Here is a 12,399-nt window from a genome sequence, read left to right as displayed (position 1 = left end):
AACAACACTATTTTACTTTCATAAACAGATGACCTGTAACCAAGAATATGAGTTCTTTGTTTACTTAATGTTGACCCAACCCTAACTCCACTTACGTGATGATGTGATTCTCTGGTTGCATAAGAGCTCCATCCAGAAACAAAGGAACCAGAGAGAAACTGTGACGATCCCATGTCTTACCCTCGTCCAGACTTATCCTATTTCACAACACAGGACAACAAATATAAACATCTGATTAAATACATAATGTAGTTAATTACTATGCTAGTAATGGCGTAATTACATGTACACCACAATTTCAAAGGATGTAACTCTCTGGCATCTTTGTAATCTTTGTAATCTTTGTTCTTTGTGTGACAATGAAAAGAGTAAAAATATTTCAAACCATTTCTACAGAGTCCAAATTCCTAGTGATACCGTTCTTATGACAGTAAGATACATTTTCATCATGGATGAAAAATGAAGTACCCATATCAGCCTGGTCTCTATGTGGAAAAGTATCCCAACTATGCACTCAATAATAGAACTCATGTTTCACAGGTCTAGGTAAATGTCGAGGGTGACAAAACATAAAAAAGAGATATGACTCACGCTCTAACAATTGAGGGACTTAAATCACCCTTCACAGATCTTAATTGATTGTGACACTGTTTCAGTACGGGGGTTATCAAAGTATCTGGTGTGACAGGGTTCCAACACAAGGACCCTGGCCCACAAAGTCCCTCAATACTTCAAACCTGGACTTGGCAACATTTGCATAAAAGTAATTTACCTACGAACAGTGCAAAGCGGTAACAGACATTCTTTGTTGAAAGGATTCTGACAGTTTTGATGTGGTGAGAGAAACCGTTGCAGTTGCTGGAGACAGACATGCCATGCAAATAAACCTTGCCAATCAGCATTTCAAAGGCTAAATGTAATCATATGCAACAACACAACCAAAACTGAAATCAGAATTTAATGAACTGTGTCCTTAAATGGGAACATCAACATTAGTCTTTATGCTTTGCACACCCGTTTCTGAAATCAACTGATAAGGCACAGGATAATGCATCTTTACATACAATGAATATCATTATTATACTACCATATACAGTACCTTCAGAAAGTATTCACACCCCTTTACTTTTCCCCATTTTGTTGTGTTACAGCTGAAATTCAGATTTTTTTGTCACTGATCTACACACAATAACCAATAACGTCAAAGTTAGAATTTTTTGGTAGAACATTTTCCAAATTAATAAAAATGAAAAGCTGAAATGTCTTGAGTCAATAAGTATTCAACCCCTTTGTTATGGCAAGCCTAAGTAAGTTCAGGAGTAAAAATTTGCTTAAAAAATGTGTTCAATAGTGGTTAACATGATTTTTTAAATAACTCCCCATCTCTGTACCCCACACACACAATTATCTATAAGGTCCCTCAATCAAGTGGTGAATTTTAAGCACAGATTCAACCACAAAGACCAGGGAGGTTTTTCAATGCCTTGCAAACATTTGTTAAGATACAAAAAGCAGATGCTGAATATCCCTTTGAGCATGGTGAAGTTATTAATTAGGCTTTGGATGGTGTATCAATACACCCAGTCACTACAAAGATACAGGCGTCCTTCCCAACTCAGTTGCTGGAGATTGGAATTTCAACATGAGGCCAATGGTGATTTTAAAACAGTTACAGAGTTGAATGGTTGTGATATAAGAAAACAGAGGATGGATCAACAACATTGTAGTTATTTAAAAGAAAGGAGGACCAAGGCACTCTTCATATAATTAATTAAAATGCATTTATTTGTATGGTATGTTCAATAGAAATAAAGTTTTAAAAATCTGACGCATTTCGGCTGCATGGCCTTCGTCAGGGAGTACAAATAAATGTACGTCTAGTTCCGACCATGCAGTAATACCTAACAAGTAATCTAACAATTTCACAACAACTACCTTATACACACAAGTGTAAAGGAATGAATAAGAATATGATAGCCGAACGGCATAGGCAAGATGCAGTAGATGGTATAGAGTACAGTATATACATATGAGATGAGTAATGTACGGTATGTAAACATTATATCAGGTGGCATTGTTTAAAGTGGCTAGTGATACATACTATATTACATCCAATTTTTTATTATTAAAGTGGCTAGAGATGAGTCAGTATGTTGGCAGCAGCCACTCAATGTTAGTGATGGCTGTTTAATAGTCTGATGGCTGTTTAATAGTCTGATGGCCTTGAGATAGAAGCTGTTTTTCAGTCTCCCGGTCCCTGCTTTGATGCACCTGTACTGACCTCACCTTCTGGATGATAGCGGGGTGAACAGGTAGTGGCTCGGGTGGTTGTTGTCCTTGCTGATCTTTTTGGCCTTCCTGTGATATCGTGTGGTGTAGGTGTCCTGGAGGGCAGGTAGTTTGCACCCAGTGATGCGTTGTGCAGACCTCACTACCCTCTGGAGAGCCTTACGGTTGTGGGTGGAGCAGTTGCCGTAGCAGGGCCATGTTGGTGGCACTGTATTGTCCTCAAAGCGAGCAAAGAAGTTTTTTAGTTTGTCTGGGAGCAAGACATCGTGGTCCGCGACGGGGCTGGTTTTCCTTTTGTAGTCCATGATTGACTGTAGACCCTGCCACATACCTCTCTTGTCTGAGCCCGTTGAACTGCGACTACTTTGTCTCTATACTGACGCTTAGCTTGTTTGATTGCCTTGCGGAGGGAATAGCTACACTGTTTGTATTCGGTCATGTTTCCGGTCGCCTTGCCCTGATTAAAAGCAGTGGTTCGCGCTTTCAGTTTTGCGCGAATGCTGCCATCAATCCACGGTTTCTGGTTGGGGAAGGTTTTAATAGACACTGTGGGTACAACATCACTGATGCACTTGCTAATAAACTCGCTCACCAAATCAGCGTATTCATCAATGTCATTGTCCGACGCTATGCGGAACATATCCCAGTCCACGTGATCGACGCAATCTTAAAGCGTGGAATCCGATTGGTCAGACCAGCGTTGAACAGACCTGAGCACGGGTGTTTCCTGTTTCAGCTTCTGTCTATAGACTGGGAGCAACAAAATGGAGTAGTGGTCAGATTTTCCGAACGGAGGGCGGGGGAGGCTTTGTATGCGTTAGAATAACAATGATCCAGGGTTTTTCCAGCCCGGGTCGCGCATTCAATATGCTGATAAAATTTAGGGAGCCTTGTTTTCAGATTAGCCTTGTTAAAATCCCCAGTTACAATAAATGCAGCCTCCGGATATGTGGTTTCCAGTTTACATAGAGTCCAATGCAGTTCTTTCAGGGACGTCGATATGTCTGCTTGGGGGGGATATACACGATTGTGATTATGATCGAAGAGAATTCTCTTGGTAGATAATGAGGTCGGCATTTGATTGTAAGGAATTCTTGGTCAGGTGAACTAAAGGACTTGAGATCCTGTATGTTGTTACGATCACACCACGTTTCGTTAATCATAAGGCATACACCTCCGTCCTTCTTCTTACCAGAGAGATGCTTGTTTCTGTCGGCGCGACGAGTGAAGAAACCAGGTGGCTCTACCGACTCTGATGACGTTCCCCGATTGAGCCATTTTTCCATGAAATAAAGAATGTTACAATATCTGATGTCTCTCTGGAAGGCAACCCTTGCTCGGATTTCGTCTACCTTGTTGTCAAGAGACTAGACATTGGCGAATAGTATGCTCGGGAGCGGTGCGCGATGTGCCCGTCTACGGAGGATAACCAGAAGACCGCTCCGTCTGCCACTTCTGCGGCGCCGTTGTTTTGGGTGGGATCCGATCCATTGTCCTGGGTGGTGGACCAAACAGAGGATCCACTTCGGGAAAGTCGTATTCCTGGTCGTAATGTTGGTGAGTTGACGTTGCTCTTATATCCAATAGTTCCTCCCGGCTGTATGTAATAAACCTTAAGATTTCCTGGGGTAACAATGTAAGAAATAACACATAAAAAAACTAAAGACTGCATAGTTTTCTAGGAACGCGAAGCGAGATTAGTCAAAGACCATATCATCTCCACCCTACCTGACACCCTAGACCCACTCCAATTTGCTTACTGCCCCATCTCTGTCGGCACCGGAAGTATGATGCTTGCAACAAGGAACTCAAGTAATAATTGCAAAAGATGTGGCAAAGAAATGTACTTTTGGCCTGAATACAAAACATTATTTTTGGGACAAATCCAACACAACACATCACTGAGTACCACTCTTCATGTTTTCAAGCATGGACGTGGGTCTGCTTGTCATCGGTAAGGACTAGGGAGTTTTCTGAGACAAAATTAAACAGCATAAAGCAAACCATGAAAAACCTGGTTCAGTCTTCTTTCCAACATACACTGGTAGATGAATTCACCTTTAAGCAGGACAATAACCTAAATCACAAAGCCAAATCTATACTGGAGTTGCTTACCAAGACACCATTGAATGTTCCTGAGAGGCCTAGTAACAGTTTTGACCTAAAGTGGCTTGAAAATCTATGGCAAGACATGCAAATGGTTTCTAGCAATGATCAACAACCAACTTGATGGAGCTTGAATTATTTTTTGAAGAATAATGAGCAAACATTGTACAATCCAAGTGTGCAAAGCTCTCAGACTTACCCAAAAAGGCTCACAGCTGTAATTTGCTGCCAAATGTGTTTCTAACATGCATTGTATAAAGGGGGTTAATAGTTATCTAATCAAAATATATTACTGTTTTATTTTTCAGAAATGTTTAATAAATGTTAGAATTGTTATTCTACATTTGGGAGTATTACATTCATTGTTATCCCACTTTGTAACACAACGTGGAAAAAGTCAAAGGGTGTGAATACTTTCTGAAGGCACTGTACTCTACAGTATAATTACAATGAACATACCATATGTGCCGGATGGGTACTGTTGCAACTAAAGACACTGCAACTAAAGCACCTCCATTGTCAAGAAACCAAACACCAAGTTCTTCTTCAAATATCTAATAAAAAGTAGAAGACAATAAACATATGATTTACATCAATAGTTTTTCATATTCATAATGCATATTTAGGAAAAACGGACTGAAGTCGGAGCCCATTTTGAGGCAAAGATGGGTCTCACCTGTCTCCAGCTATTGCCAGCATCAGATGTTATAAACATTCCAAGGTTAGTGGAGGACAGCTCTGTACCAATGTTGCCTGGGGAAAAAAAGAAAATATGAATTCATATACCGGTATATTTGCATAGTAAAGATACATATTTGCAAAGAAAATAAACGATCATAACATTATCATAGCTATGCAGCTCATTATATTTTAGACTGCCCCCAGTCATTGGAGGACTTGATCCCATTATGAACACTTTTATTGATCTGTATTCTATTTAAAGATTTTTCAAATTTCTACAGTACCACAGATAAAAGCTTGCACAACATTAACAGCTGTGCCTGTCTTTACAATTTTGTTGCTAGAACACAAATATCATGCAGTATAAACCTTTTCGGCTTCTGTCCTACCTGTGGCTACGATGATCCCTGGTGCTGAGTCCTTACTGAAGATGCGTCCAGGCAGGTAAGGGTTCACAGGCATATCCAGGTGCAGATGCAGAGAACAAAATGGCTGCCAAAACAAACACAATGGATTCCATTTAGACATAGGCCTATACAGTGGCGACCCGTTTTTCATGGCCTTTCTTGAGTAAGGCAGCTCCAAAATGCAGGTGTTTCAGCCTCTCTCAGTGCTTTCTGTGGTGGTGGGGCAGCCAGCAGAAAATATGGAGTGTAGGGGTTGGTAATATTCTCTAGTTGCGCCATGATTGGCTCAGTGTTCTGTCACTCATGGGGACACTACATCACCGAAAAATCTACGGGTAGAGCTAAAAGATTCAAGCCCCATGGGTGCTACCATTGAGTTACATTAGAAGTGCCCATCGAAGAAGGCTCAAGATAATTGGCCACAGATAAAATGACGTCAAATCATGTTCTATAGTAGCTTTGTTTATACTTCCAAAATCTAAGCTAGCAAGCTAGCAGTCATCATCAAGCTAGAAGACAATCTACTGGCAAATCCTTTTCAACCCTTGTCATATGAAGAGAAATAATGAAAAGAAATCATAGACAAACCAAAATCGGTGCTCGTTGGCCATTGGACATAAACATTACACAACAAGTTGGAAATCGCAAATTCAACATTGAGTGGTTTGAAAGGAATCAGTGGCTAACTGCAAGCAATCACTAGCCTGCTATTTAGTGGAGTGGGTGTGTGGTCCAAGTTTGGGTTTAAGGGTCTTTTTTCCAACCTGTTGAGGACAGAGGGCGCTGTTTTCACTTTGGGGGAAAATCGTGCCCAATTTAAACGGCCTCGTACTCAATTCTTGCTCGTACAATATGCATATTATTATTACTATTGGATAGAAAACACTCTCTAGTTTCTAAAACCGTTTGAATTATATCTGTGAGTAAAACAGAACTCATTTTGCAGCAAACTTCCTGACAGGAAGTGGAAAATCTGAAATCGATGCTCTGTTCTAGGGCCTGCCTATAAATGGCCTTCATATATATCAGTATACATGCACTTCATACACCTTCCACTAGATGTCGACAGGCAGTGAGAGAAGAAATGGAGTGTATAACTTGATCTGGGGTCGAATAAAAGCTCTTGGCATGACGTGTCACCAGTTTCCTGTTTTCTGGAGCGCGCGAGAAGGGACCTGGTATTGCCTTCTGAAAAGCTGTCGTTATAGACGACTAATATCTCCGGCTTTGATTTTATTTGATAAATGTGACAATATCATCGTAAAGTATGTTTTTTCAATATAGTTTTATTCGATTATTGAAATTTATTTGGGACGTTAGGCGTGTTGCGTTGTGTGCCTTTGTTCAGGAAGGAGAGCTTCGCGCTACTTTGCTAGCTTTCCGTGCTAATTGACTGGAGAAGAGGACATTCTAAAACCAAACAACGATTGTTCTGGACAAAGGACCCCTTGTACAACATTCTGATGGAAGATCATCAAAAGTAGGACCCATTTTATGATGCTATTTCATATATCTGTCGAACATGTTGTACTAGTAGTTTGCGCCCAGATTTTGGGCACGCTCTCGCTATAACTAAGGTGGATGTCGTAATGAAGTTATTTTTAGAATTCTAACACGGCGATTGCATTAAGAACTAGTGTATCTATCATTTCCTATACAACATGTATTTTCTAGTAACGTTTATGAATAGTTATTTGGTCAGAATAGTTGAGTGTCATAAAAATATCCGCACATTCTGGGAAAAAGATGCTACGTTAGCACAATGTATAACCACTGATTTCAGCTCTAAATATGCACATTTTCGAACAAAACACAAGTGTATGTATAACCTGATGTTATAGGACTGTCATCTGATGAAGGTTTATGAAGGTTAGTGAAAATTAATATCTTTTGCTGGTTTATTCCCTATCGCTAACGTGCCTATTGCTATCGCTAACGTGCCTTGATGAATGAATGCGGTAGTGTGGTAGGCTATTGTAGTAAGCTAATATAATGCTATATTGTGTTTTCGCTGTAAAACACTTTAAAAAATCGGAAATATTGGCTGGATTCACAAGATGTTTGTCTTTAATTTGCTGTACACCATCAATTTTTCAGAAATGTTTTATGATGAGTATTTAGGTATTTGACGTTGGTGTCTGTAATTACTCTGGCTGCTTCGATCCTATTTGTGACGCTAGCTGTGATGGTAGCTGCAATGTAAAACTGATTTATACCTCAAATATGCACATTTTTCGAACAAAACATAGATTTATTGTATAACATGTTATAAGACTGTCATCTGATGAAAATGTTTCTTGGTTAGTTTGGTTGGTTCTTGGTTAGTTAGGTTGGCTTTGTGCATGCTACCTGTGCTGTGAAAAATGCCTGTCCTTTTTTGTATTTGGTGGTGAGCTAACATAAATATATGTGGTGTTTTCGCTGTAAAACATTTTAAAAATCGGACATGTTGACTGGATTCACAAGATGTGTATCTTTCATTTGCTGTATTGGACTTGTTAATGTGTGAAAGTTAAATATTTCTCAAAAATATTTTTTGAATTTCGCGCTCTGCCTTTTCAGTGGAATGTGGGAGGAGTTCCGTTAGCGGAACCCCGGTGCCAGACAGGTTAAGCAAGTCAGCCATATCAGTTATTTTTTTTAAAGGTAGTAAATGAGGCTTAATGAACTGTTTCACTGCCAGACAAGGTTTTGCTGATAGCCAGGTGTGGCAGTGGTAAGGTGTTGGGACTGCTGTTGGGAAGGCTTTATGTAGGCCCTAACAGTTTGTGGGTACAGTTTGTCACCATTATAGTGCAATTAATGTATCGTTTAGTGTTGTGTAGTGGCTTTTCTGGCATGCGTCAAAACATATACTGTATATCTTTTTTTGTCCCACCAAGATTTACATGCTAAAATCGCCACTGGGCCTAAACCAATACATCAAATAAAATGCATCTTATACGGATCTATACTAGGTATACCAAACATTAGGACCCCCCCCCGGAGCATTTCACAGGGATGCTGGAACATGTTGACTCCAATGCTTCCCACAGTAGTGTCAAGTTGGATTGATGTCCTTTGAGTGGTGGACCATTCTTGATACACACGGGAAACTGTTGAGCGTGAAAACCCAAGCTGTGTTGCAGTTCTTGACACAAACCGGTGCGCCTGGCACCTACTACCATGCCTAGTTCAAAGGCACTTCAATATTTTGTCTTTCCCATTCACCCTCTGAATGGCACACATATACAATTGTCTCAAGGCTTAAAAATCCTTCTTTAACTTGTCTCCTCCCCTTCATCTACACTGATTGAAGTGAATTTAACAAGTGACATCAATAAGGGATCATAGCTTTTACCTGGATTCACCTGGTCAGTCTATTTCATTTTAAAGCGCAGGTATCCTTAATGTTTTGTATACTCAGTGTATATCTGACTCATTTATATATGACTGTGTTCAAACTAATCTCTTTGAAAAGGAAGTTCGCAATGACCATTTATGAAACAAATCAACATTTGAATATTTTTCACCAACAGATTTAAACTGGCTACAAAGGACATTAGAGCTGGCTGTTCCATTCTGAAGCAAACAAGCCATGTAATAAAAAAATTATCCAAGGTGCAAAGACTAATATGACAAAATTGTTTCATTTTCTGATACATCTAAATTACTAATGTCTCTGATGTAATTCCCCCAGAGGGGAGGCAATTTGTATGACAGACAAAAACAATATTATTATCAAGGCACAATGCGGGACCCAAATGCAGACACAGGAGGCAGATGGTTGGAGTCTTACAATGTTTATTAATCCAAAGGGGTAGGCAAGAGAATGGCCGTGGACAGGCAAAAAGGTCAAAACCAGATCAGAGTCCAGGAGGTACAGAGTGGCAGACAGGCTCGTGGTCAGGCAGGCGGGTACAAAGTCCAGAAACAGGCGAGAGTCAAAACCGGGAGGACTAGAAATAGGAGAATGCAAAAAGCAGGAGAACGGGAAAAATGCTGGTTGACTTGAAAACATACAAGACGAACTGGCACAGAGAGACAGGAAACAGGGATAAATACACTGGGGAAAACAAGCGACACCTGGAGGGGGTGGAGACAATAACGAGGACAGATGACACTGATCAGGGTGTGACAATTATATACATTTTCCCTCTCAAATCCAATTTTATTGGTCACATACACATGGTTAGCAATGTTAATGCGAGTGTAGCGAAATGCCTGTGCAGGTAGCAGGTAAGGTGGAGGTGATATGATCCTTGACTTGTCTCTCAAAGCACTTCATGATGACTATCGCCCCGATAGTAATTTAGTTCAGTAACATTTGCCTTCTTGAGTACAGGAACAATGGTGGCCATCTTGAAGCATGTGGGGACAGCAGACTGGCATAGGGAGCGATTGAATATGTCCGTAAACACACCAGCCAGCTGGTCTGCGCATGCTCTGAGGACGCGGCTAGGGATGCCGTCTGGGCCAACAGCCTTGCGAGGGTTAACACGTTTAAATGTCTTACTCACGTCGGCCACGGAGAAGGAGAGGGGGGTTCCGCAGTCCTTGGTAGCAGGCCTCATCGGGGGCACTGTATTATCCTCATTGCGGGCAAAGAAGGTGTTTAGTTTGTCCGGAAGCAAGACGTCGGTGTCTGTGACATGGCTGGTTTTCTTTTTGTAGTCCGTAATTGCCTGTAGACCCTGCCACATACGTCTCGTGTCTGAGCCATATTATACATTCTTTTAGAAATGCATAATATGTGCATATTATTTTAACTCGCTTTTCATATAAAAAAAATAGATTATTTAAATGAATATCAAACATATCTAACACAGATCACCATGGGGGACTGTCTAACTGCCATTTATTGTAATGTAACTTTCATTAGGGTGATGTATTTACAGTGCTTAAGTTGTCAAATTGAAATATTTGAGGTTAATGTAGATTTTGAACCGCTTGATGGACTGGAATGTATTGAACTACATGTCTAGGATGAGATTCCCCTACCAACCCTTTGCCTGACAATGTAGAAAAGTAAAAGGAAAAACTGATTAGAGACCAGGCAACTGCCATGAACAACTCTTACTATTAAATCAACAAGCTTTCGGTGGGTTAAAACATTTGATGAATGAATACTTTAAGAAGCAGTATCATCCACCCCAATGACTTCAGCTCACCAGGATGCAGTGCAGACTGTTTCCAGCCACATCAGTGTTAGGGGCTTGCAGAAGGGCCCAGGTCTGACCCTTGTTATAGGTAATGAAAGTCTTCACTTCATGGTCCACCAATTTGTTTGCAAGAAATATGCCGTTTATTCCTTCTACCTAGAATGACAATAAGCCAAACAGATTCAACAAAAGAGATATCACATTGAGAGAGTGTATGTCATTATTTTAAACAACTTGGTTATGGTTATGAAAAGTCCTTGCACTATGCAAAACTACAGCGGAGATTAAATCATACATAGGAAGTGTGCCTTCAGAGGTACCAAACAAACGGTACCTAAAATAGTAATATGGTTTAACTAAGAGCGCCTTATGGAGGTCCTTCCACAGGGAGAGTGCCTTACATACACATACAATAGATGTACCTTATACATGTCGACCAGTAAATTTCCGCCTGGCTCTCTTCTGGTCCTGAGGTTCTCTAAAGACAGAGTGAAGTAGACCCCTGGAGAGTCTGAGATATACAGGCTGTAGGTGTAATTCTGGTTCCACTCCTGTACAGCCGCAAACACCTGCTTCTTATCTGTACTGATGATGTGCATGTCCTGTTAGATGAGAGAGAGAGAGCGTGGAAGGGTGAATAGACAGGCGGGTAGATAGAGACAAATTAAGAGTTTCATTCCAAAACACTATACATACATTTTCAGAAATGTTGGTAAATCAGCTTTTATTGTTTAAAGAAAATATGAATTGGTGTGATTGGTGTGTCTTTTCACCATCTAATCGTGGCATGGGGTTGTTCAAAGACAAACATGCATTTGTAAAATATCTATAATAATCATGTTTCTTTGCTAAATTCTATATATCCGCCTCACTCTCAGATAAATAAGTAGTACTGCAAGGCTTTACAAAGTCAAATGTAACAAATAACACACATTTTTATAAAGAACTGTACAAATGACATCAATATTTAACATTTAAAAAAATATATATATATAGTATAGTAATATGAGATCTGTATGTAAAACATTTACATTTGAGTCATTTAGCAGATGCTCTTATCCAGAGTGACTTACAGTAAGTCCATTCATCTTAAAATAGCTAGGTGAGACAACCACATATCACAGTGAAATTTACAGAATACGAACATTCCATTCCAGCTAAACAATGGATATATAGCATTTTGCAAAAAATAAAAGAATCATACGAATCTAAAATATATTAATTCAAAATCTGAGAGCAGTATTTTATACACACACACGAAGATACCATAAGCTCTAATTTCCAATAAAAAATAACCCACAAATGTGAAATATTTGCAGATATAGTGTTTTGAAAATAAACTCTTCAATTAGACAGTCACAAATGGATGGAGCTAAATATACTGTAGAGCAATAGAGATAAATAACAAGTGAAGAAGTATCCATCATCTGTGTGCTTCAAGATGAGCAGCTTTCTGTCTCCACAGACAGCAGTGTACCTCAGAGAGTAAAGGGAGGCTTCAGAAATGAAAATGTCCTCAACCTGCTGCTGTATTTATTGCAAGGTGTATTTGGGTAGTGTGATGCTTACCTTGGGAAGACAGTATTTGGGTAGCTGAATTTGTTTGAACGATTCCCTCATATACGACACAAAGTAACTCGCCTGCCCTGACTTGGTAACCTGTAGAAGAAAAAAAGGTCTTGTTTCAATAGCTCTTGTGTGCGATTAAGCACAATTCTCGCTTGTAAAGTTAATATTTGATTCACTATGTTAAAATCATCGATGTTTCAGGCATG

The 12,399-nt window shown here is 39.8% G+C and overlaps 1 protein-coding gene across 1 annotated transcript in view; it reads right to left on the bottom strand.

Annotated features, from left to right (window-relative positions):
• LOC120045888 (VPS10 domain-containing receptor SorCS3-like) overlaps nt 1–12,399 on the bottom strand; it is a 100,797-nt gene that overhangs the window by 27,670 nt on the left and 60,728 nt on the right. Inside the window, exons 8-14 of the mRNA XM_038990817.1 lie at nt 12,194–12,283; nt 11,047–11,226; nt 10,634–10,780; nt 5,466–5,568; nt 5,072–5,148; nt 4,855–4,949; nt 96–197 (exon numbers count right to left, since the gene is read on the bottom strand). Coding sequence (XP_038846745.1) covers nt 96–197; nt 4,855–4,949; nt 5,072–5,148; nt 5,466–5,568; nt 10,634–10,780; nt 11,047–11,226; nt 12,194–12,283 — 794 coding nt within the window. The remainder of the gene's footprint in view (nt 1–95; nt 198–4,854; nt 4,950–5,071; nt 5,149–5,465; nt 5,569–10,633; nt 10,781–11,046; nt 11,227–12,193; nt 12,284–12,399) is intronic.

Source organism: Salvelinus namaycush, chromosome 4 (genome assembly GCF_016432855.1).
Source record: "Salvelinus namaycush isolate Seneca chromosome 4, SaNama_1.0, whole genome shotgun sequence".
In the NCBI taxonomy this organism is placed as follows: domain Eukaryota; kingdom Metazoa; phylum Chordata; class Actinopteri; order Salmoniformes; family Salmonidae; genus Salvelinus; species Salvelinus namaycush.
The sequence above is the reverse complement of the archived record's forward strand: the minus strand, read 5'-3'. Positions and strand labels throughout refer to the sequence as shown.